This window comes from Gossypium raimondii, chromosome 3 (genome assembly GCF_025698545.1).
Source record: "Gossypium raimondii isolate GPD5lz chromosome 3, ASM2569854v1, whole genome shotgun sequence".
Lineage (NCBI taxonomy): Eukaryota > Viridiplantae > Streptophyta > Magnoliopsida > Malvales > Malvaceae > Gossypium > Gossypium raimondii.
In genome coordinates this window covers 58,588,666-58,607,773 of record NC_068567.1, presented here as the reverse complement: position 1 = coordinate 58,607,773, position 19,108 = coordinate 58,588,666, and the positions used below count along the sequence as shown (strand labels likewise).

The following is a 19,108-nucleotide window of genomic DNA, read 5'->3' as shown; positions in this document are numbered from 1 at the left end:
CTCGAATTTCATGTGATGATTTAATGATTAAGAGTGTTTATTATTTCAGATGTGATTTGAATTTGAGTAATACTAATAGTGTATGTTATCCGAATTTTATCTATTATTGTAATTAAAAAAAGGTTATAGCGCGTATGGTAAAGCATGGGGTGTGGTTTACACGTGCAAACATATATAAAGAATATTTAAGCAAGGCAAAGAGCACAATTTCCCATCCTAAACTTGATACGCACTTCATTGAAATGAAAAAGCCAGTCAATGCCACTTTTTGATGTGGATTGGTCTTCCTAAACTCCCGCTATTTGTCCCTTTCTTTACCTTTTTTATTTTACAGCAACCAGTAATAAATGTTGGAATTAAATTCTTTTTAAAATTTTCTCAAAATTAAGTGGGTTAAAGAGAGCCGATCATAAGTCAGATCGGGATTGGATTGGATTAGTGCAAAAAATCAAACTCTTTTTTAGAACTAGCTCAAAAAATAAACTTAAAATTTTGCTCAAACTTGGCCCGAATAAAAATGCTAAACTCGAGCCCGACCAATTCATCTTATTTTTTTAAATTATTTTTATATAACAATAAATTTTAACAATATAATACATCAAATAGATTAAAAACATTAAAATAAATATTTCTCAACAAATTAAAAATACATATATATTTTTTATATTTAAATAACACTAATATAGTTATAACTTAACAAATAAATACCTCTAAAATAGTAGCAAAATAATAGTCTTATAATAGCTAAATTGTAACAAAGTGACAACATAATAGAAACAAAACGACAGTAAACAACAACAGAATTTTTGTCAAATTCAGCCTGAGGTCAGGCCAAAAAAGTCGCCCGAGGCCCAACCTATTTCCTAAACAAATTTTATTTTTTGTCCATATATTTTTACCCAAAACCTCTTACTTTTCAAGCAAACCTTCAAAATTAAACAAATAATCCAACCCATGATCAACTCTACTCTACTTCAATAGTATTTAAACTCTATTTACAATTACATTGATTCATCTTTAAAGGAAAGGCAAAATTCTTCAAATAATAAAAAAAATTATTTATAAAGTTGTAACTCGAGATTTTATTTAAAAGAATTTATAAATTATTATTAAAGTAACCTTCTTCGAAATTTAAAAAAAGTTGGACACGGCAAAAGCGGGGCAACTAAGAGAACCACAATTTCTATTTTTATGTTTTTTCTATTACCTGGCTTTCATAATTCATCCCAAACACTCTTAATTGTACAAATTCGTGGGCGCAGCCCAATCTAAGAGATACTATAACATCCAAGCACGTGGCTAGCTAGCCACACAACATGTCGGTCAGTCGGTGGCTTATTATAATTAAACTTATACATACATTGTAAATTACTGTTATTGTGTGTTAAATTTAGCCCAATACATTCCTTTTACATAATTATTATATCAACTACCTGAACCTTTCTCTCTCTCTTTTTTAACGATTAATTTATTAAATTTTAATTCGGTTTAATTAATTGATTAAAATTATAAATACTTGTGTTTTGTATTTTGATTGAATTTTAAAAATTTACATAATAATTAAAAAAACGGTTGAAATGTCAAATCTGTTGGATTAATTGAATATTAATCAGAGTTATTTTGGATTTATTGTTGACACTAGGTTTTTAAACCAATTAGACATTTGGCAGAAATAAAGGTTACCGTTAACAACCTTTTCTTTAATCATTAAAAAGACCGCACAGCTGTAAATGGTGATAAATGGAAAAGTGAGATCGGTGGTCCACATGAAACATTCCCACATATAAACTATTTTAGAAAATCAATTGTAAAACTAATATTTAGAGAGGAAAAAAAAAATGCTATATGTAGCAACCAGACAGCATGGACAACTAGTCGAGCCGTGACTGTGTGATCATAACCCGCATACGAAATGAAAGCAAATTTGTTTTTGTCTAATAGCACAGTGAAATGGCCTATCACATGCTAGGACCCAAACAATACACATGGCTGCAGCCGACACTCCAACTCACAGGAAAGCATCCTTCTCCAGTAACTTAAGCACCTCATGCTGGTTGTTGAGCTTGGCTACATCTATAGCAGTCTTGCCATCCATGTTTTGGAGTGTGCTGCAGCAATGAAACAAGAAATTACTTTCATTGAAAGGCAAAAATACCCTATAAGAGTCAGCATCGATGGTTAGCCGACAAGTTGTTTACTTACACAGCAGCACCGTTCTCAAGTAAAAGGGCCACACAGTCTTTTCTTCCATAACCAGCTGCATAATGAAGTGCAGTATTCTTATTCTTGTCCAAAGCATCCACTTTTGCTCCAGCTTCAATAAGGACTTGGGCACATTTCACCTGAAATTATATCGAAAACATGATACTCCTATTGTTTAATAAAGGGATTATTGTTACACAAAAAGCAACATCGATATGCCCAGTAGATGGTCATTAGTAAACGCTGAACCAAGAAGCAAGCATATACCTTAGTAGCTATGGCATATTCCATTATACACTAATTCCTGATATTGATGTTTAATAACAATATAAACTTTTTTTCCCACCACAAGGATCCCAAGATGAGATGCTATAGGCAAAAGAATATGCTTTAAGGATCCAAGCCCTACTATTCCCAACTGCTTTCAACATTCTATAAGTAGGCCATCCAAGATCTGTTTCAACTTTCAATATTTGTCCATCCCAAAACTTGCCTTCAACGAGGCAATTAAGACGAGGTCCTTAGTGCATAGAGGACTGAGGTTATTATTTATGAATTATGATATAACAAGACAATAATAAGCGTTAGAGACGCATGCTTTTAGGTAATTAGTGATTAAATCTAATCCAACTTTCCAATTCTTGGGTAATGCAACAGTTGAGAGAGCAGGGGAGGAAAAGAGAGATGCAGTTATAAAATGATTATACCTCGCCATATCCACATGCAAAATGCAATGCTGTTCTTCCCTCTGAATCTTCTTCATCCTTGTCGGCACCAGAGGCTAGTGCAGCTTTCAGACCCTAAATCATGAATAGAATCAAACTTTTTAGATTATCAGTCAAAGGGCAAGAACAAACATACAAACCATTCATTTTTGCCATACCTCAACATCACCAACACTAGCACAATTGTGTACAATTGATTCATCCTCATTTCCTACTTCATCACCTTCATCTGCCGCAGAGTTGTCGGCAGAAGTGGCTGCATCCCCTGAAACTGCAAGACCCATTGCTTCACCCAACTTCTTCAGAACATCTTTATCATTCCAGTACCTAAATAAGAAAACTTTTAGTGAACAAATTGTTTAACACACGCATCCTACACTCATTCTAATGATGAAAATGTTATGCTCATAAGCTAATAAAATTATGAGGCTACTAATCACCCACTTCATCATTGCTGCAGGACCACCGGTCTCTATTTCATCTAGAATATGCTTCAGTGATGGATCTTCTTTGATAAGTGCCATCCTTTGCTCAATCTGGTCTTTGTGTTGAGGATTAGTGAAACTGTCAAGCATGCTAGACATAGCTGGATCCTAAAGAAAGACAAAACAAAAGCTTCGTCTTTCAATGTGATTTCATGTAATCTAATACAAGGGCAAAACACTAAAAGAACTGTGAATCCCCTTAAACTTGCAACCAAGCCCGCACCTGCATTAGTGCATTACCAAGGCGCTCAGCCATGGTCATAAACTGGGGGTTCTGCATAACCTGTTGCATAGTTGAATAGTACTGCTGTGGATCAAACTGCGGCATACTATCTTCAGTTGCTGCCCCTTGAAATGTCTTAGTGAGCTGTTCTGCCATTTGGGTGAATGAAGGATCTTTAGCTATCTGCTCAGCTAGTTCCTTGATGCTTGGATCCTAACAAAGTAACAAACCAAGATAATTAACATGCATAAGCCATAAAATTAAAATGTGTTCAGGTTGAGGCTTAAAGAAAAGCTATTAGGGAACCAATTTGGAATGTATATGATATATTACACAAACACACACACAAGCACACACATGCATGAGATTAATATCAACCCGAATCAATCACAAGAATAACAAACTTCAGAACCTGCCTAGACCCAAATTTACCAAAAAGTAAAAAACTGCATCCAAAGAAATCTGAGCCTTGAACAAACCAAAGCCCGAACTAACATAATCCAAACCTGCATTAATCTAAATTCAATGCAAAAAGTTAAATTAATGGCATTTTGATTAAAAATTAATAATCAATTTGTTTGAATCCAAACCAAACAAACTCAAGAAACCTAAGCCCGAAAACTACTCAAAGCCATATGGCCCGACTCAAACCTGCCTGTTTGCCACCTCTTCCTTACACTCCATTCTAGATATATTGCATTCAGCCCATAAAACCAACAAAACTTGATCTGAACCAACATTAATACTAACTTAATACTATAAAATAGCAATTACCAACTTTTTCATTAAAATTTAATTGTCAATTTTATTCTCATCTTAATCTGCCCCAAAATTACATCTAAAACAACCAAAACTCAAAATTACCCAAAATGACTTGAACACGTGATGGTGCAATTGTGTTGAGGCCGATAAAGGAAGATCCAACAAAGTTTAACATCCCTTGTACAAGTGAAATTATAGATTAATTCAAAAGATTTATGGAAGTTCCTAAATTTATCAGTGGACACAGTTCTATTCTTCCAGTTGCCAGCCTTAATACACTACAGAGATGCTGTACTGGACTACTACTGCAGTATTTCCACGGCCATAAACTGTAAGATGAGCTATGATAATCAAAAGGCAATCAAATGAAAGCTTATTGGATTAATTCATTCAAATAAACAGTTCACACTAATGCAAATAAGAATTGAAATAAAAACAGAGAGAAGCTTACATTAAGAAGGCCACTCATGGCTGAGAAATCAAAAGGATTGGGTGGCACAAACCCAGGCATAGTGGTAGGGGAAGCTCCAGCCTGTGCTGGTTGAGACGCCCCAGTGGAAGAAGTTTTGTTCTCGGCGGTGGATGTTTCTGGGTTAGAACTTTTGCTCTCCGTTGTCAAAGTCGATTTCTCATCTAACAAAGACAAAAAAGAAACATAAAGTACTAACTCTTAAATGAAGTCATACAGAAATCCAGAAAATTGAACCCCAACAAAACGAAATTAAGCAATCCTTAATTCAGTTACAAGACCTAAGCATAGTATTCAACAGGAATAACACAATTAAAAAGGCAGCGTTGACAATAACGAGGAAAGGCAGGTAGCTATTTCATATTTGATTCAATAACTCAATAAATTCAAGACCTAAACTAAGTACTAAAAAAGAAACAAAAAAAAAATGCAATCAGAAAGCAGTATTGACGATAACGATGAGAGTAGCGACTATTTTAGTATAAACTCAAAAGCCCAATCAATTAAAGACCCAAATTAGTACTGAATCTCAGAACAGATTCCAAGCCAAATCATCATCATCATCATAATAATAATTAAGCTCACCGGAAGAAGTGGATTCCTTCTGCAAATTGGAAGCCATAGGGAAATAGCTGAATTAGCACCAAACCAAAAAAAAAAAAGTGTTAGAAATTAGTATTTACAAAAAAAAATGAAGAAAACAAATTAGTAAAATTAGATTGAAAACCTTGATTGGAGAGTGGAATCCTTAAAACCCAGTGAGGAGAGCAAAGGAGCAAAGAAGGGTTGCTTTGGATGCTGGGTTGGATAAATTAATAGAGCGAGTGAAATAGCAGTAGTAGTAACAGTACGAATATGAAAGGGGGGAAAAAGGGATAATAATGGCTACAAATGGAAAACTAGAGATTGTGTTACGGATGAGTTAGTGGGCCATCTCAATCCTCATCTCATCTCATCTCATCTCATCTTCTGCTGTTGCTGGAGGAGTCGCTACGGGACCGTGGGCGTGACGTTTTTCATTTTATTTATTTATTTATAAGTTGATCGTCCAATTTTCAAGAGGTTTTCGTTTTGGTCATAAAAAAATCCTTTTAATTTGGTCACTGTGGCTGAAGAAAATTTTCATTTAGCACCCCTAACGATATGTTTAAGATGTGCGTCCTAATTCGATCCACTCCCGACAAACCTCGAGCCAATAGCATTCTTTAGTCTTACGTAAATCAATTATATCAGGCGTAATAAAGTTATTTGACTCTCTTAAAATATCTTGAAACAACTTAAATTATCATAAAACTCGATCAAGTTGATGTCACTTAAAGATATAAAAGTTTATAAGTATTGTGCATGCGCTCCACACATTAGCATGCTTGTGTGTGCCTTTGCGATGATACAATAATAACAGCATCATACCAATATGACATCTACACAGTCTGTCAATAATTCAAATTATTAAGTTAAATTTGTTTATGATAATAATTATATTAACTAAATACAAATTTACCAACAAACTACCCATTCGTATTCATATTGATCGATTTACGATAGAATCCAAATAAGATCCCTCGCATAATCGGTATGATCTAAACTTTAAGACAAAAATATGACATAGAAAATTAATTTAATGAAAATATACACTCCATATTTTATGGTTGTTATTGTTATAAATGAAAATTTTGTTTTAAAATATAAAATAAAACATAAAAATCGGTTATACAACAAATTTAGTTATTATAATAAAATATTGTTTCGATTTTATAGTTGAATTACTTGTTTGATTTATTTTAATTTCATTATTTGTGTTGCATTTAAGGATTTATATTTTATTGTCATCACAATAATTTCATTTTAAAATTTAAAAGCTACACTTAAATTTAGGGTTTAAGATTTGGTATGATTATTTAAAGCTGAGTGAAAATTTAGAGTTTTGTGTAAAAGTTAATGGTGGGATTAATGGATGAAAGAGAGAGTGAAAAAGTGATTTTTTTTTGAATATACTTAGTAGAAAAAAAGTGAGAAGAAAGAAAATAAAAAAATGATTATTTCCTATCTTAAAACATAAAAATAATTCCGTTTAAATTGAAATAATGAGAGGTGAAAGAATGGGAGAGAAGTATATGATAATTTAAAATTATATGTTTTTCAAAAAATAGAAAATTTACAAAAAAAATTTCTAGAAAAATATAAAACAAATAAATAACAATTTTAATATATATTTAACTTTTATTTATACTTTTAGGTTGGATTTTATTTATTTGGGCAATATTTTTATTTTTGGGTTGTATTTTATATTAGATTTTATTGGCTTTAGTTGGATTTCATGGGTTTGAGTTAATAAATTGGGCTAAAAGATTGATTTTTTGGTTCAATTAATACTTTTTGTTGTTTCAATGTCAATTCTGAGTAGATTGCTCAAAATCGGATTCAATGTTCCTATTTGGATTAGTACACCCACCAATTTTCGATTCAAACGGTTGATTCAATCTAGTTCTAATAACATTGATGATATTAGTTAAACTAGAAGATCATTAAAGGTTTCATTTTTCTTTTAATTTGGACTACTTTGTTTTTCAAAGGTCAAATTCTCATGTTGGTAGTTACTTTATTACATGTAAGTTGCGGGCAGGGGCGAAATTATGATATTTTTTTAGTGGGTTGAAATTAAATTGTAATTTTTACAATAGAAAAAATGTAATTTCACAATTTTAATAGATTATATTTTTATAATTTTTAAAGGATTAAATCAAAATTTTATATTTTTAGGGGGGATAAAGTGAAATTTTATATTTACTAAAGTAATATTTTAAAGGGGCCTTTGAAAAAAAATCATTTTAGGGGGCCGGGGCCCCTACCAGCCCCCTAGTTTCGCAATCAATTGCAGATTTAGCTCGTGTACTTTAATTTATTTTTTTGTTTTTGTATTTTTTTGAATTTTAAAATTTCAATATTAAGTCAAATGATAACTGTTAAATTATGTTGTTTTCAAAATTTTATACCATAAACATATTATCACATGTAATGTCATGTCGCTTGCTATTTTCATATAATATTCAAAACTAAAAAGATCAAATTGTAGGGCATTGACTAAGCCCACAACTTACCCCTAGTAAAAGAGTAATAGCAAAATTTGACCTAACAAATTTAAAAACTAGTAAGGATTGAAACTTCAAAATTAAAAAAAGAAAAAGAAAAGAAAAGTAAAGGACTAAAATTGATAAAATTAGAATATTACAGATAAATCCACAAAGAACTCATAATAAAAGGACTAATAGTAGCATTTGACCTTTTAAAAGTTCCGTAACCGTAAAAAGAAGAAGTTGTTTTTCCTATTTTACCCACCTCTATGTGGTGGTTTTTACTATACAGCAAGCATCCACTCATTCGTCAAGGAAAAAAACACAACGGGAACATAAATGAGAGCCGCCATTTACAGACTTCACCACTGAACCCATATCTGAAGTCAAGCTACCCTCGGCAATACCGCCTGATCATAGGTATTTCCTCTACTCTCCCTTCTCTTTCACTTTTCTATATCTCCTTTTTCTTTTCCCCTTCTTTTCCGGTGATTTAATATCGTTGAAATCATTGTTAAAATGTTTTTTTTTCAAGTTTTAGGTAGTTTTACTAGGGTTAACGTTATATGAAGATTTGGGTTGTTTGAGCAATTTGGGTAATGATAATATAACATGAATTCAGGGTTTGGAACTCCGGATAGTATATAGCTTGCTTGAATTTGCGTTTTTTAGACAATTTTCATGATTTCTGGTCTAACATAATCCCATTTCCTGTTTCTTATGTTCTGTCTCTGGATTTGTCTGAATCTCTTGCATGATCAATCCTTAGCCTTAGGCTATGCCGTTGCCTCCTGTTTTATTTAGGGTGCCATTTAGGACTGTTCTCTTTCGAGCACGACCGCACTAGAGAGTATGATTGGGAAGAACCTCACTGTTCTAAACTATTCTGGTTTATTATTCCAGTACAATATTTTGTTCATGTTTTTTTAGATGCGAAACTTTTTGAATATATATGTAGATATGACTGCATGAGCATGCTTTTGGGTATTTATACATATGTACGTATGTACGTATGCTTTAAGTTGTTACACGATCTCTTTGCCTTGCAGAATACTTGACAAAGTATTGCTTTATGTTACTTGGTGAAATTTGAAGTTGGGATCAAGCATAGCTCTCAGGAAAAAAACGCAACGTGTATTAGACCGTATTAACACCACTCATTCAAGTAATGGCTGCCTCTTTGACTCGCATTTCGTACTCATCTGCCTTCACTTTCTCAGCATCAAAAACCTCAGTTTTCTCTCCTTCTGTATTCGCTTCCTCCATCAAAGTCCCCACCTTTTCCTCTTTGACTGTCAAACCCCTCTGTTCCACCTTCGCCCCACATGCAGCACATGCGATCAGTTTCACAACACATGCCACCTCGACACCTGCTTCTGTTCTGGACACCTCAACAAAAACCTTCCATGGCCTTTGTTATGTGGTTGGGGATAATATCGACACTGATCAAATAATCCCTGCTGAATACCTTACATTGGTTCCCTCAAACCCGGCTGAGTATGAGAAATTGGGCTCTTACGCTCTTATCGGCCTCCCTTCATCATATGCTACTCGTTTTATTGAACCGAATGAGACTAAGACAAAATACTCGATCGTGATCGGTGGTGCTAACTTTGGTTGCGGGTCCTCTCGCGAGCATGCACCGGTTGCACTTGGGGCTGCAGGGGCAAAGGCAGTCGTGGCTGAATCTTATGCTAGGATATTTTTTAGGAATTCTGTTGCAACCGGGGAAGTTTATCCATTAGAATCAGAAGCAAGAATATGTGAGGAATGCAAGACTGGGGATGTGGTGACGATCGAGTTGGGGGAGAGTCGTTTGATCAACCATTCCACCGGGAAAGAGTATAAATTGAAGTCCATTGGGGATGCAGGGCCAGTCATTGAAGCTGGAGGAATCTTTGCGTATGCAAGAAAAACAGGAATGATTCCATCTCAGTCAAACTAAACTCCAGGTATGTCTTTGAGCCCTTGTATACACCATTTCGTTTTCCGAGGCATTCTATGATGTGATTTCAAATACGGAAAAATACGTACTTGTTGCATGCGAATAGAGCAAGTTCAGAAAATGTTACTATCGAATCTCAACCCAGGGTTTTATTATCTTGCTACTAGACCATGTTTTTAGCAGATTGTTTTACCAGAGTCTATTACCTCGAGTAAAGATAAGAAACAGAAATGTGATGTGATTAAAGTCATCGACTGGTATTTTTTTTTTTCTTAATTCTGGATGCTTATCATGAGTGCTTTGTGTGTCCTAATTGACCAGATTAGGCAGGTAGCCATCTGCTGAGACCTTACAGAACACTCAAAACTTGCAATCTATATTATTCCGATTGGCACCTACGGATGCCCGACTCTTCTGCTTTCTGTAAACCTTTTGGATATCATTGCCACTTTGCATGTTTATTTGTTTAATCTTAATTTGTAGTGGAGGAGCACTTGGTTCCGGCTTTTTCGACTTTTGTCAACTTCGAGGCTAGTGATTAGGCACTCAGGATCAATTATCATCCTTTTCTTGTTTCTTCCTCTCTCTTGTATCGTTGGCCAGCTTTTCGTGTTATTATATGTATCTGTTCTAAGCTGAACATTTAGACTGTGGTTCACCCTAGCTTTATGTACTCATACTGGGGATAAATCTACAGGATTTTGGAACACATAAGTGTCCATTGATCTTTTGATAATTATTAAATGTTGTTAAATGTTACATATAAGAACACTGGGAACTAATCTAATGCCTTGAGATTGAATTAGAAGGCATAATCCAACCGGGTTTTTCTCATCTTCTTTGGGGACTTACACAGAGTCCTTGTCACCTAAAGGTTGACCCTCTGCAATCACAAGTTCGATCTTACAACCATCTTTTATTGGCTGATCGACTACCTTCATTTTCTTGTGTTATTCTCTGACTCACAATTATACATGTATTTAAATTTTTATATCCATTTTTTTGTATGATTTTGTTTAATTAATTTTTAAATAAAGTATTTTTAATTATTTTTTACCTATTATTGATAATGATGTTTTCTTTTAAATTTTAAAGAATATACAAACTTAAAATTATATAAAAAAGTAAATTATAATATTAATTTTAAAAAAGGGTTAGGTTGCATAATGGTTAAAAAAAGAAGACAAAATATAATTATGTTGTTTGATAAAAGTAAATATTGATTTTAAAAGAATATTTATTTCTAATGTTAATATTATTAAAATAATTATGGTAATTTGAATATCTCTTTTTTTTAAAAAAGATAATTTATTTCAATTTTTAATGAAATAAAATCGATTTAATTCAGTGGTTTATCAAGCACACCTAAATATTACTTAATTACCTAATATTAATTAAATGATAATTACGATGCTTAGAGTTTTATTTAGATAATAACACTATTTTATATAAATAAAATAAACCCAATCTTTTCCTCAAAATTTTAACTAATAATTATAAAATAAATTATAATTATCACAAATTTTCTTATATTTTATGATTAGAATTTTATTTAATTAATAACTCTATTTTAAAATTAGAACAATTTTTGTACTAATAAGTTTAAATTAAATTATAATTATTTTTAAAATTAAATTAGTAATATGATAGAAAATAAAATATACTCTAGTCATGTCTTTCTAAACTCATGCTTTTATATATATTATAGATATTTTTAAATATTTTACTATATCCTATTGCACACTTGTCATCACCTTACCCTTGCAGTGTACTAAATATGTTTTCTTTAAAATATATTTAATGATTAAATATTTTTACACATAGTTAAACATTTTAATTACTTAAAATCGATGTATGTAATATAATTAAGGTTAAAATTTGTTATTAGTCCTTATACTTTATGAAAGTTATAGATTTAATCTTTGTATTTTAATTTGATCGTTTTTAGTTTTTGTACTTTTTAAATTTTAAATTTTAGTTCTCGCCAAAAATAACTATTAAATTCATTAAAATTTTCTATTTTCAAAATATGACGCGACAAATATATTATATGTGTAATGCCATACCGACTTGTTATTTATTTATATTACTCACTAAAAATATAATTAATGGATTAACGGTAGTCGTTTATGTTAAAACTAAAGTTTCAAAATTTAAAAATTATAGGGACTTAAAATGATTCAATTAAAAATATGAATTAAATCTACAACTATATGCACGATATAATACTAGTAATTGAATTTAACCAAAAGTATTTAACTGCTAATGTTTGGATTAGGACTAAATTTTTAAAATCTGCAAAGTATAGGGACTAATTGTCAATTAGAAAAGTACAAGGACTAAATCAACAACTTTCATAAAGTATATAGACTAATAGCAGAATTTAACCTATAATGAACCTATATATATATAAAAAAAAAGGTAAAATGAATAGACGGGCCTGGTTAGCGGGTCAGATTCTTTTAATGAAATCTCATTGGGCTGCGCCTTTATTTCGTAAAATCACGAAAATATGCTGATTTTATTATATTTACAGTGAAAAGGCCGAAAATCTTTTTCATTATCCTCAATGATCAATAAACACTGGAGAAAACTTTGCAACGGTGATTGAAAGATGAGCATGGCAGTGAAAGGGTTTTTTTGCAATCCAAATGCAAGTAAAATTGAAACCCACCATCATCTTCTTCGTCAAGTTTTAGCCAGGCAGTCATTTCCTATTTCTTCTTTTCCTTCATATCCGATTCTAAACAACGACGACGACAAAAACAAAACACCCATTCTTCGAACCCGAGCTGCAGCAGCAGCTGAGGATAGCAATTCGACTGTTAGCGTTTCAAGCACAAGCGACGTTAAAGGGTCAGGAACGACAGCGAGAGGGAGGAGACTTCTCAAGATACGTGAAGAGAAGAGGAAACGAGAGTTCGACAGGCTTCACAATTATCCATCATGGGCCAAGTACTCGTCACTTTCGTTTTCTTTTATATACATATACGATGCATTCTACCTGTTCGACTTCTTGCCTCTGTGAATTTATTTTGTTTGTTTTCTCTTTTTCGGCATTAAAAACAGGGTACTCGAAAACGCTTGCAAAGACGATGAGGAACTACGAGCGGTTCTTGGTGATAGCATTGGCGACCCTGAGCAAATGAGGAAACGAGTCCGTTAACACCCTTTTCCTATTCCCTTTTTTCATTTCCTCAGCTTAATCATCTGTAGTCTGATATTCTAATGAGTTTTCTGGTTTATGTTTTGTAGATTGAAGAGCGTGTTAGGAAAAAGGGTAGAGATTTTAACAAGAAAAAGACGGGCTCTTTGCTTGCTTTTAAAGTCACCTTCCGAGAGTATGCCTTCTACACTATTAGTTTATCCATAATAGTAAAATATAGTTAGAAATGAACAACTTAGAGCAATAAGCTCTTGCTGTATGATTAAACTAATTTACCCCTTAGTTTCATAGTTGTATGAAGTAGCTGATGTTTCTCTAACTTTCAATTTTTATGGCTATTCAGTTTTAATCCACTTGATTCCTATATATGGTTCGAGTTATACGGATCACCTTCCGACAGAGAAGTCAATCTCATTGGCAGTGTAAGCAAAGTCTCATTCTCCTTCTGATTCCTTCTTCTGGCAAATTGGTGCTAAATTTATTTAATTTTAGAAGAATCCTTTTTGTATTTGCTCTTGTTTTGTGTATTATCTGTTACGTACAAACAATTTATGTTCACTGAATTTGATATACATGCAGGTTATTCAGTCATGGTATGTCATGGGACGCTTGGGTGCCTTTAATTCCTCTAATTTGCAGGTTTGGCAATGGTTGCCTTTGCTCTCCATTTTCTTAACTTTGACCAGGCCTTGATTCATCAGAGAAAATAAGCTTCTTGATTCATATTGATGACAGGTGGGAAATGCTTCAATGGAGTATGATCCCCTCTATGATGCAGATAAGGGTTTTAATGTGATGCCATCATCGTTCCATGATATCAGTGACGTTGAGTTTCAAGACAACTGGGGCCGTGTTTGGTATGATTTCTGATGTTTAATCTGCAGTTTTCATTTTAGCTTCTTATTGCTCTTTCTCATGGAATAATATGACTAATTTACACGATGACATTACAGGGTAGACCTTGGTACCTCGGATTTCTTATCCATTGATGTTCTCCTCAACTGCATGACAGTGTTAAGTGCAGAGTAAGTTTAAATGATACTAATACGTAAAAGATATATATATATATATATATATCAAATTTCATGGTGAATACGTCTACATTGGTCCCTTTTTTTTCTTTTATGGCAGTTATTTAGGCATTCAACAGATAGTTTTCGGTGGTCGCCAGATGGGTGATTGGGAAGAGGGTATGACAAACCCCGACTACGGCTACAAGTACTTCAAAATCTGAACCAAACACTGATCCAGAATTGTCAGAAAACTAGAAGGTTAGATACGTCTACGGTTGCGACTCATGTAAACACTGATAGACTCTAGGATGTAGATGTGAAATCATGGATCCTGCTTTTTATTCCCTCCATTTTCAACCTTTTAAAGTGATGATTCCCATATAAACTGGTACTGCTGCTATCAATGGATGCTTGTAGTTCAATAGAAAGATATTGTTTCATTGGTATTGAACTGGAAATGTTTTTCACTTAAAACAGCAATAACCTTTCACTATCTATATGCATATATATATATTATACATACAGAATCCAAACCCCATTTATCCATTGTTACTGACCCCAAGATTACTGGTAAAACAAAACTGTGGAAATGCCTAAAATGCTTATGAATGCAATTCTTAATCGATCTCTTGAATTGTGGCCTCCTTTGTAAAAAAGAAAAAGAAAAAGAAACTATGACTAGGGTTAACATTAGGGATTTTGGAACTGACGAGACATGAAGAAGTTGAAGTCATGGTGCTGGAATTGAAGTTGTCTCAACCAATTGCAAGCAGCTGTTTGTTGACATATAATGGTGTCCTTGTCTGATGTTTCAGGGTTGATCCACAATGTTCCAAACAGCTTGTAAGTAACCACTGCAAATGGAGGGAGTGAAATTTCTTCTTTGTTGCTGCCTGTTCTTGAACCTGATCAAAACCCCAAATCCAAAAAAAAAGATCTCATACCAGACAAGATTGAAATTAACAACAACAACAAAAAACATTGGATTAATTATAGCAGTTGCTTTGATTATATATACCTGACAATGGATGGTAGGTAAGGAAACATGCCGACAGTTCTTTCACATTCGTTGCCATTGGAATTTGATACACTGGATACCTAATCAAACATAAGCAAACCATTTTTAGACTTCACTAGATTCATAAATACGAGTATATATCTCGCATTCGAATATACTCAAAATACTTTGGACGGTTCATGGATAAAGTTAATGAATTAATTTTTCACCTAGGCCTTTTCTGGTTTGCTCAACTTGTTGAATTAATTTCATTTTTCATCTTTTATATTAAAAAAATTTAAAAACTGTTTAAATAATATTTTACAAATAAATATAAAATTTTAATTAATAAATAGTATTTTAAGCTGGATTAAGAGGACTTCCTGACCTTTAGACAAATCTAGTCTAATAAAATTTCTAATGGGAATCTCTCGTATACATGGGACAAGCAAGCCTCTATTCAATTTTGATTTAACTTTTTTTTCCAAACACCTTTTTGCCACTAGAACTTATTACTTATTTGATATAAAAACAAATTAAATTTTCTTTTTTAAAAAAATTCATATACTTATTTTCAAAATTAAATAAAAAATTAATAATTATCGAATTGGTCAAACATCAATAATTATTTATCTATACTTAAATTTATTTGACTTTTGAATAAGTCTAATAATTAAATTATAGCTCATATTATTTCCGAATATATTTTGAGAATGTATACTTTTAACATTATCAAAATAACATATATCTTAAATCAATGATGCAAAAAGGAAAGGAGATGAATGGAACATACCAAGCTATAGCCATCCAACTATAAGGTGAAATTTCGGTGCTCCGAAGATCAAATAAACCCGGATAATGTTTGCCCAACTCATTCATCTGTTTCAAACAAGCTCTCAACACTAACCTTTCATTGATTTCAAAAAAGTGGGAATTGGTTAATGAAAACCAACTTCGGACTCACCTTTACTTGAAGGGGAACTCGATCATAAGGACTCGCCATCTCGTTGTATTGATAGTACAAGTAGCCACATTGATCCATTGTATTTGTTTGAGTGGAATCCTCGTCCCAAGCTGCCTCGGAACTCAAACACGAGTCATTGCTTGAAGCTGAGGAGTTGTAAATTTCGCTCCCGCCGCCGCCATCATCATCATCATCATCATCATCATTACAACAAGAGACGTTTTCAGGTTTCACCATGTTTCCCAGCCCTCTACAGTTAGCCAAAAGGGATGAGAAGCGAGAAAGAAAAAAAGCAACAAAATTAGTCATATAAAAGGTCAAATTGTGAATTTAGTAACTACTCTAATTTCGCTATTTTTAATCATGTAGTTTTCCAATTTTAAAATTTACAGGAATAATAGCCATTAAATTATGATATTTCAAAATCATACACAACAAGTATATTTACATGTGTAATACAATGTTTGCTTTGCTATTTTATATAATTTCACAAATTATTGAGTTAATAAATTTAACAATTATCCTTTGAAGTATAAAACTTAAAGATTGAAAATGATCAAAGTAAAGAACATATACTAAATAATATAGGATTAATAGTAGAATTTGACCTAACGAATTTACCTGTTTAGCTTAGGATCGAATTTCAACAATATAAAAACTAAAATTGATTGAATTAAAATATAAGTACTAAATTCACAAATTTACGCATGCAACAAACAACAAGAACTAATAACAAAACTAAAAGAAAGAAAAAAAGAGAGACCCGAATGAGGAAGAAAAGGGTTTGAAAGTGTATATTTGCATAGCTGATAATGAAGGAGAATAGTACTGAACGACACAGTCGCCATTGTTCAACACAATTGGGACATCAACACCATAAGCACTCCACTCGCTATATGACTCCCAAACCTCACTCAAACTGTACCCTTCTTCATCTCTTTCTTTCTCATTTGTTTCCAAATTGCCACCATTTGAATCTTCATTACATTTCTGTCGATTAACATTAAAAACCAAATTTCCAAAAGAATTACGTTTTTGTATTACATTTATTTAATTAGTAAATTCTATGAACAGTCAAAATCAAGAATTTAATTATTTAATTAAAAAGAATTTAAAATACATTAAAAACTCAAGTCCGATGATTATTATATTACTTTTTCTTGAATTTAGTGAAAATAATATACATATAAGAGAGAGGGAAATTGAAAGTATTGTAGTACCTTAGGTAGCAATCGAGTAGGAACAACGGGAGTGATGCACCGAAGAAAGCATTGAAGATTCGAGTGGTTTGAAGCATACGGCAACGGCAAATCCCAAGGAGAGAACACCGACATTGTCGAATCGATGAATATGTGCTCAATTTGTCGTAGCAATAACAGGATTAGTTAATGAAAACACACCAGCTGTTCGTACATATGCCAAACTCTTTAATTATATCACTTAAAAACATATATAAATTTCTCTAATGCCAAACCGTACAAACAACATTTGATTTCTTCTCCATCTTCTCTCTTCGATCCTTTTGCGACCTGTACTTTTTCCTCTTTTAATCCATGAATCAACCTTGTATCGAGCTTTAATGGATGACAACAAAATTGAGTTAAACGAGGTGACTCGAAACCTACTGATTTTAGAATTTAGCAATTGGACGGTTCTGGTTTTTGCAAACAGAGACAAACAAACTCAGTTTTGATTCATAAAAACAAAGAGTCACGGATTAAAAAAGAAAAAAACGTGATGCCTTTAATTTTTTTTTAAAAAAAAACAGCACCTGAATCAGATCCTGATGAAAATGGTTGAAGAAAATTTTAAATTTTATTTTAAGGTGGAATTACGGGTATTTATAAGCATGTTATTTAACGTATTGTTTTTATTTGGATTAATGAATTTTAAAATTGAAATAGAAATAGATAAAATGGAAAATTAAATATTCAAAATCCAAAGCCTTATCCAGAAATGCTATTTTTCCAATTTTGACATATTTCCTTTCCATTTGTAAAAAAGATTTATTACGATTTGAATAAAATATAAATCTAAAATTTACTTAGAAAACAGATCAAACCTCAAATAAAAAATAAGGTAGGTGAATTAGTACCCATAGACAACTCTATAAGAATCAGCTCTAATAAAGCTGACATCACCAAATGGGTTCATATGATGATGACGGAAGCCGTTACGAAGTGTTGTTCCCTCTTGGCCTCTTAAAATCATGAGGATGAAAGAGACTTGTGGCTTAAGAGGTATGTGCCATTTGGAGGCTGATTCTTCACTCCGTCTATGGTCCATCCTTGGACCCTCTTTCGAATAAGTTAATATATTAGTTTATCGATTTAACTGGTTTAAATTATTCGATCGGTTCATCTAGTCGGTTAAATTTATAAAAAGTAATAATATATTAAAAATTTGGTTTATTCGATTTTTTGCTTGGTTCAATTAGTTTGTATTAATTTCTAAATCAATTAATTTAATAATCTTCTTCAGACTAGTTCCTAGTTGATTTTCGAGCCAACCAATCTGATTTAAACAACTTAAAAAGAAAAGATATTTCCTAACATGATATTTTGATCTAATAAATTTTAGGATAAACTACACTTAGGGTTACTAAACTATTAGTAAGTTTAAGTTTTGGTCACTCAACTTTAAAAAGTTACAAAATTGTTATAGAACTATTTATAAGTATTCATTTAAGTCACTGGGGTATTAAAACTGTTATTGTATGGCATTCTTTATTTTGCACTGTCTGCACCAATCAAAAGCTCTTACTCCTTTTTTGTTCTATAGTTCAGTTTTTTTTTTCTATGAAACAACTTTGAGCATCACGAGTCATTGAACCAAAATCCAAATAGTTTTTTTCTCTGATCTTTGATACCGGTTGTCAGATTGGCTTGGATCTAAGGTATATTCTTTTGCTTGTTGATGGTTACCAATCCACTATATCGATCGTCAAATCATCGCTTGGAGCTCATTGACTGAATTTTCTTTAAAAAAATTAACATCTCAGTGACTTAAATAAAAAATTTCAAATAGTTTAGTGACTTATATGAAAACTTTGGAATAGTTCAATGACCAGTTTCTAACTCTTTGAA

At 32.4% G+C, this 19,108-nt stretch overlaps 4 protein-coding genes across 5 annotated transcripts; 2 read left to right on the top strand and 2 right to left on the bottom strand.

Annotated features, from left to right (window-relative positions):
* Nucleotides 1–1,791: 1,791 nt before the first annotated feature.
* On the bottom strand, nt 1,792–5,761 carry LOC105795011 (ankyrin repeat domain-containing protein 2A). The gene is made up of 9 exons (XM_012624435.2): nt 5,594–5,761; nt 5,452–5,498; nt 4,849–5,030; nt 3,636–3,848; nt 3,372–3,520; nt 3,086–3,254; nt 2,910–3,002; nt 2,203–2,342; nt 1,792–2,108 (listed from the first exon to the last, which is right to left on the bottom strand). The coding sequence occupies exons 2-9, from the start codon at nt 5,486–5,488 to the stop codon at nt 2,009–2,011; spliced, it is 1,083 nt and encodes a 360-aa protein (XP_012479889.1). The 5' UTR covers nt 5,489–5,498; nt 5,594–5,761; the 3' UTR covers nt 1,792–2,008.
* A 2,450-nt stretch (nt 5,762–8,211) lies between these two features.
* On the top strand, nt 8,212–10,651 carry LOC105795010 (3-isopropylmalate dehydratase small subunit 1). 2 transcript variants are annotated; one of them, XM_012624433.2, is made up of 3 exons: nt 8,212–8,357; nt 8,987–9,889; nt 10,366–10,651. In XM_012624433.2, the coding sequence occupies exon 2, from the start codon at nt 9,106–9,108 to the stop codon at nt 9,880–9,882; it is 777 nt and encodes a 258-aa protein (XP_012479887.1). In that variant the 5' UTR covers nt 8,212–8,357; nt 8,987–9,105; the 3' UTR covers nt 9,883–9,889; nt 10,366–10,651. The 2 variants fall into 2 exon arrangements, with proteins under 2 accessions (XP_012479887.1, XP_012479888.1); XM_012624434.2 differs by having other exon boundaries at nt 10,204–10,413.
* A 1,768-nt stretch (nt 10,652–12,419) lies between these two features.
* LOC105795007 (uncharacterized) lies at nt 12,420–15,287 on the top strand. The gene is made up of 9 exons (XM_012624431.2): nt 12,420–12,837; nt 12,952–13,039; nt 13,138–13,223; nt 13,392–13,470; nt 13,628–13,687; nt 13,784–13,905; nt 14,002–14,073; nt 14,180–14,319; nt 14,877–15,287. Exons 1-8 carry the CDS (start codon nt 12,497–12,499, stop codon nt 14,280–14,282), a joined length of 951 nt encoding a protein of 316 aa, XP_012479885.1. The 5' UTR covers nt 12,420–12,496; the 3' UTR covers nt 14,283–14,319; nt 14,877–15,287.
* On the bottom strand, nt 14,473–17,796 carry LOC128039862 (uncharacterized). The gene is made up of 6 exons (XM_052628613.1): nt 17,243–17,796; nt 16,786–17,012; nt 16,023–16,272; nt 15,852–15,937; nt 15,080–15,159; nt 14,473–14,966 (listed from the first exon to the last, which is right to left on the bottom strand). Exons 1-6 carry the CDS (start codon nt 17,354–17,356, stop codon nt 14,752–14,754), a joined length of 972 nt encoding a protein of 323 aa, XP_052484573.1. The 5' UTR covers nt 17,357–17,796; the 3' UTR covers nt 14,473–14,751.
* Nucleotides 17,797–19,108: the final 1,312 nt, after the last annotated feature.

Excerpts from the sequence above, each read along its gene's own strand:
- LOC105795010 (XM_012624433.2), top strand. The coding sequence starts at position 9,106 with ATGGCTGCCTCTTTGACTCGCATTTCGTACTCATCTGCCTTCACTTTC.
- LOC128039862 (XM_052628613.1), bottom strand. The coding sequence starts at position 17,356 with ATGTCGGTGTTCTCTCCTTGGGATTTGCCGTTGCCGTATGCTTCAAAC. Across the intron at positions 15,160-15,851 it reads AGTTGGATGGCTATAGCTTG|GTATCCAGTGTATCAAATTC; the intron begins GTATGTTCCATT and ends ATGTTTGATTAG. Across the intron at positions 14,967-15,079 it reads TACCTACCATCCATTGTCAG|GTTCAAGAACAGGCAGCAAC; the intron begins GTATATATAATC and ends GGTTTTGATCAG.
- LOC105795011 (XM_012624435.2), bottom strand. The coding sequence starts at position 5,488 with ATGGCTTCCAATTTGCAGAAGGAATCCACTTCTTCCG. Across the intron at positions 3,521-3,635 it reads TTGGTAATGCACTAATGCAG|GATCCAGCTATGTCTAGCAT; the intron begins GTGCGGGCTTGG and ends GTCTTTCTTTAG. Across the intron at positions 3,003-3,085 it reads CTAGTGTTGGTGATGTTGAG|GGTCTGAAAGCTGCACTAGC; the intron begins GTATGGCAAAAA and ends TTCATGATTTAG.
- LOC105795007 (XM_012624431.2), top strand. The coding sequence starts at position 12,497 with ATGAGCATGGCAGTGAAAGGGTTTTTTTGCAATCCAAATGCAAGTAAA. Across the intron at positions 13,040-13,137 it reads CTGAGCAAATGAGGAAACGA|ATTGAAGAGCGTGTTAGGAA; the intron begins GTCCGTTAACAC and ends TATGTTTTGTAG. Across the intron at positions 13,224-13,391 it reads TTTAAAGTCACCTTCCGAGA|TTTTAATCCACTTGATTCCT; the intron begins GTATGCCTTCTA and ends ATGGCTATTCAG.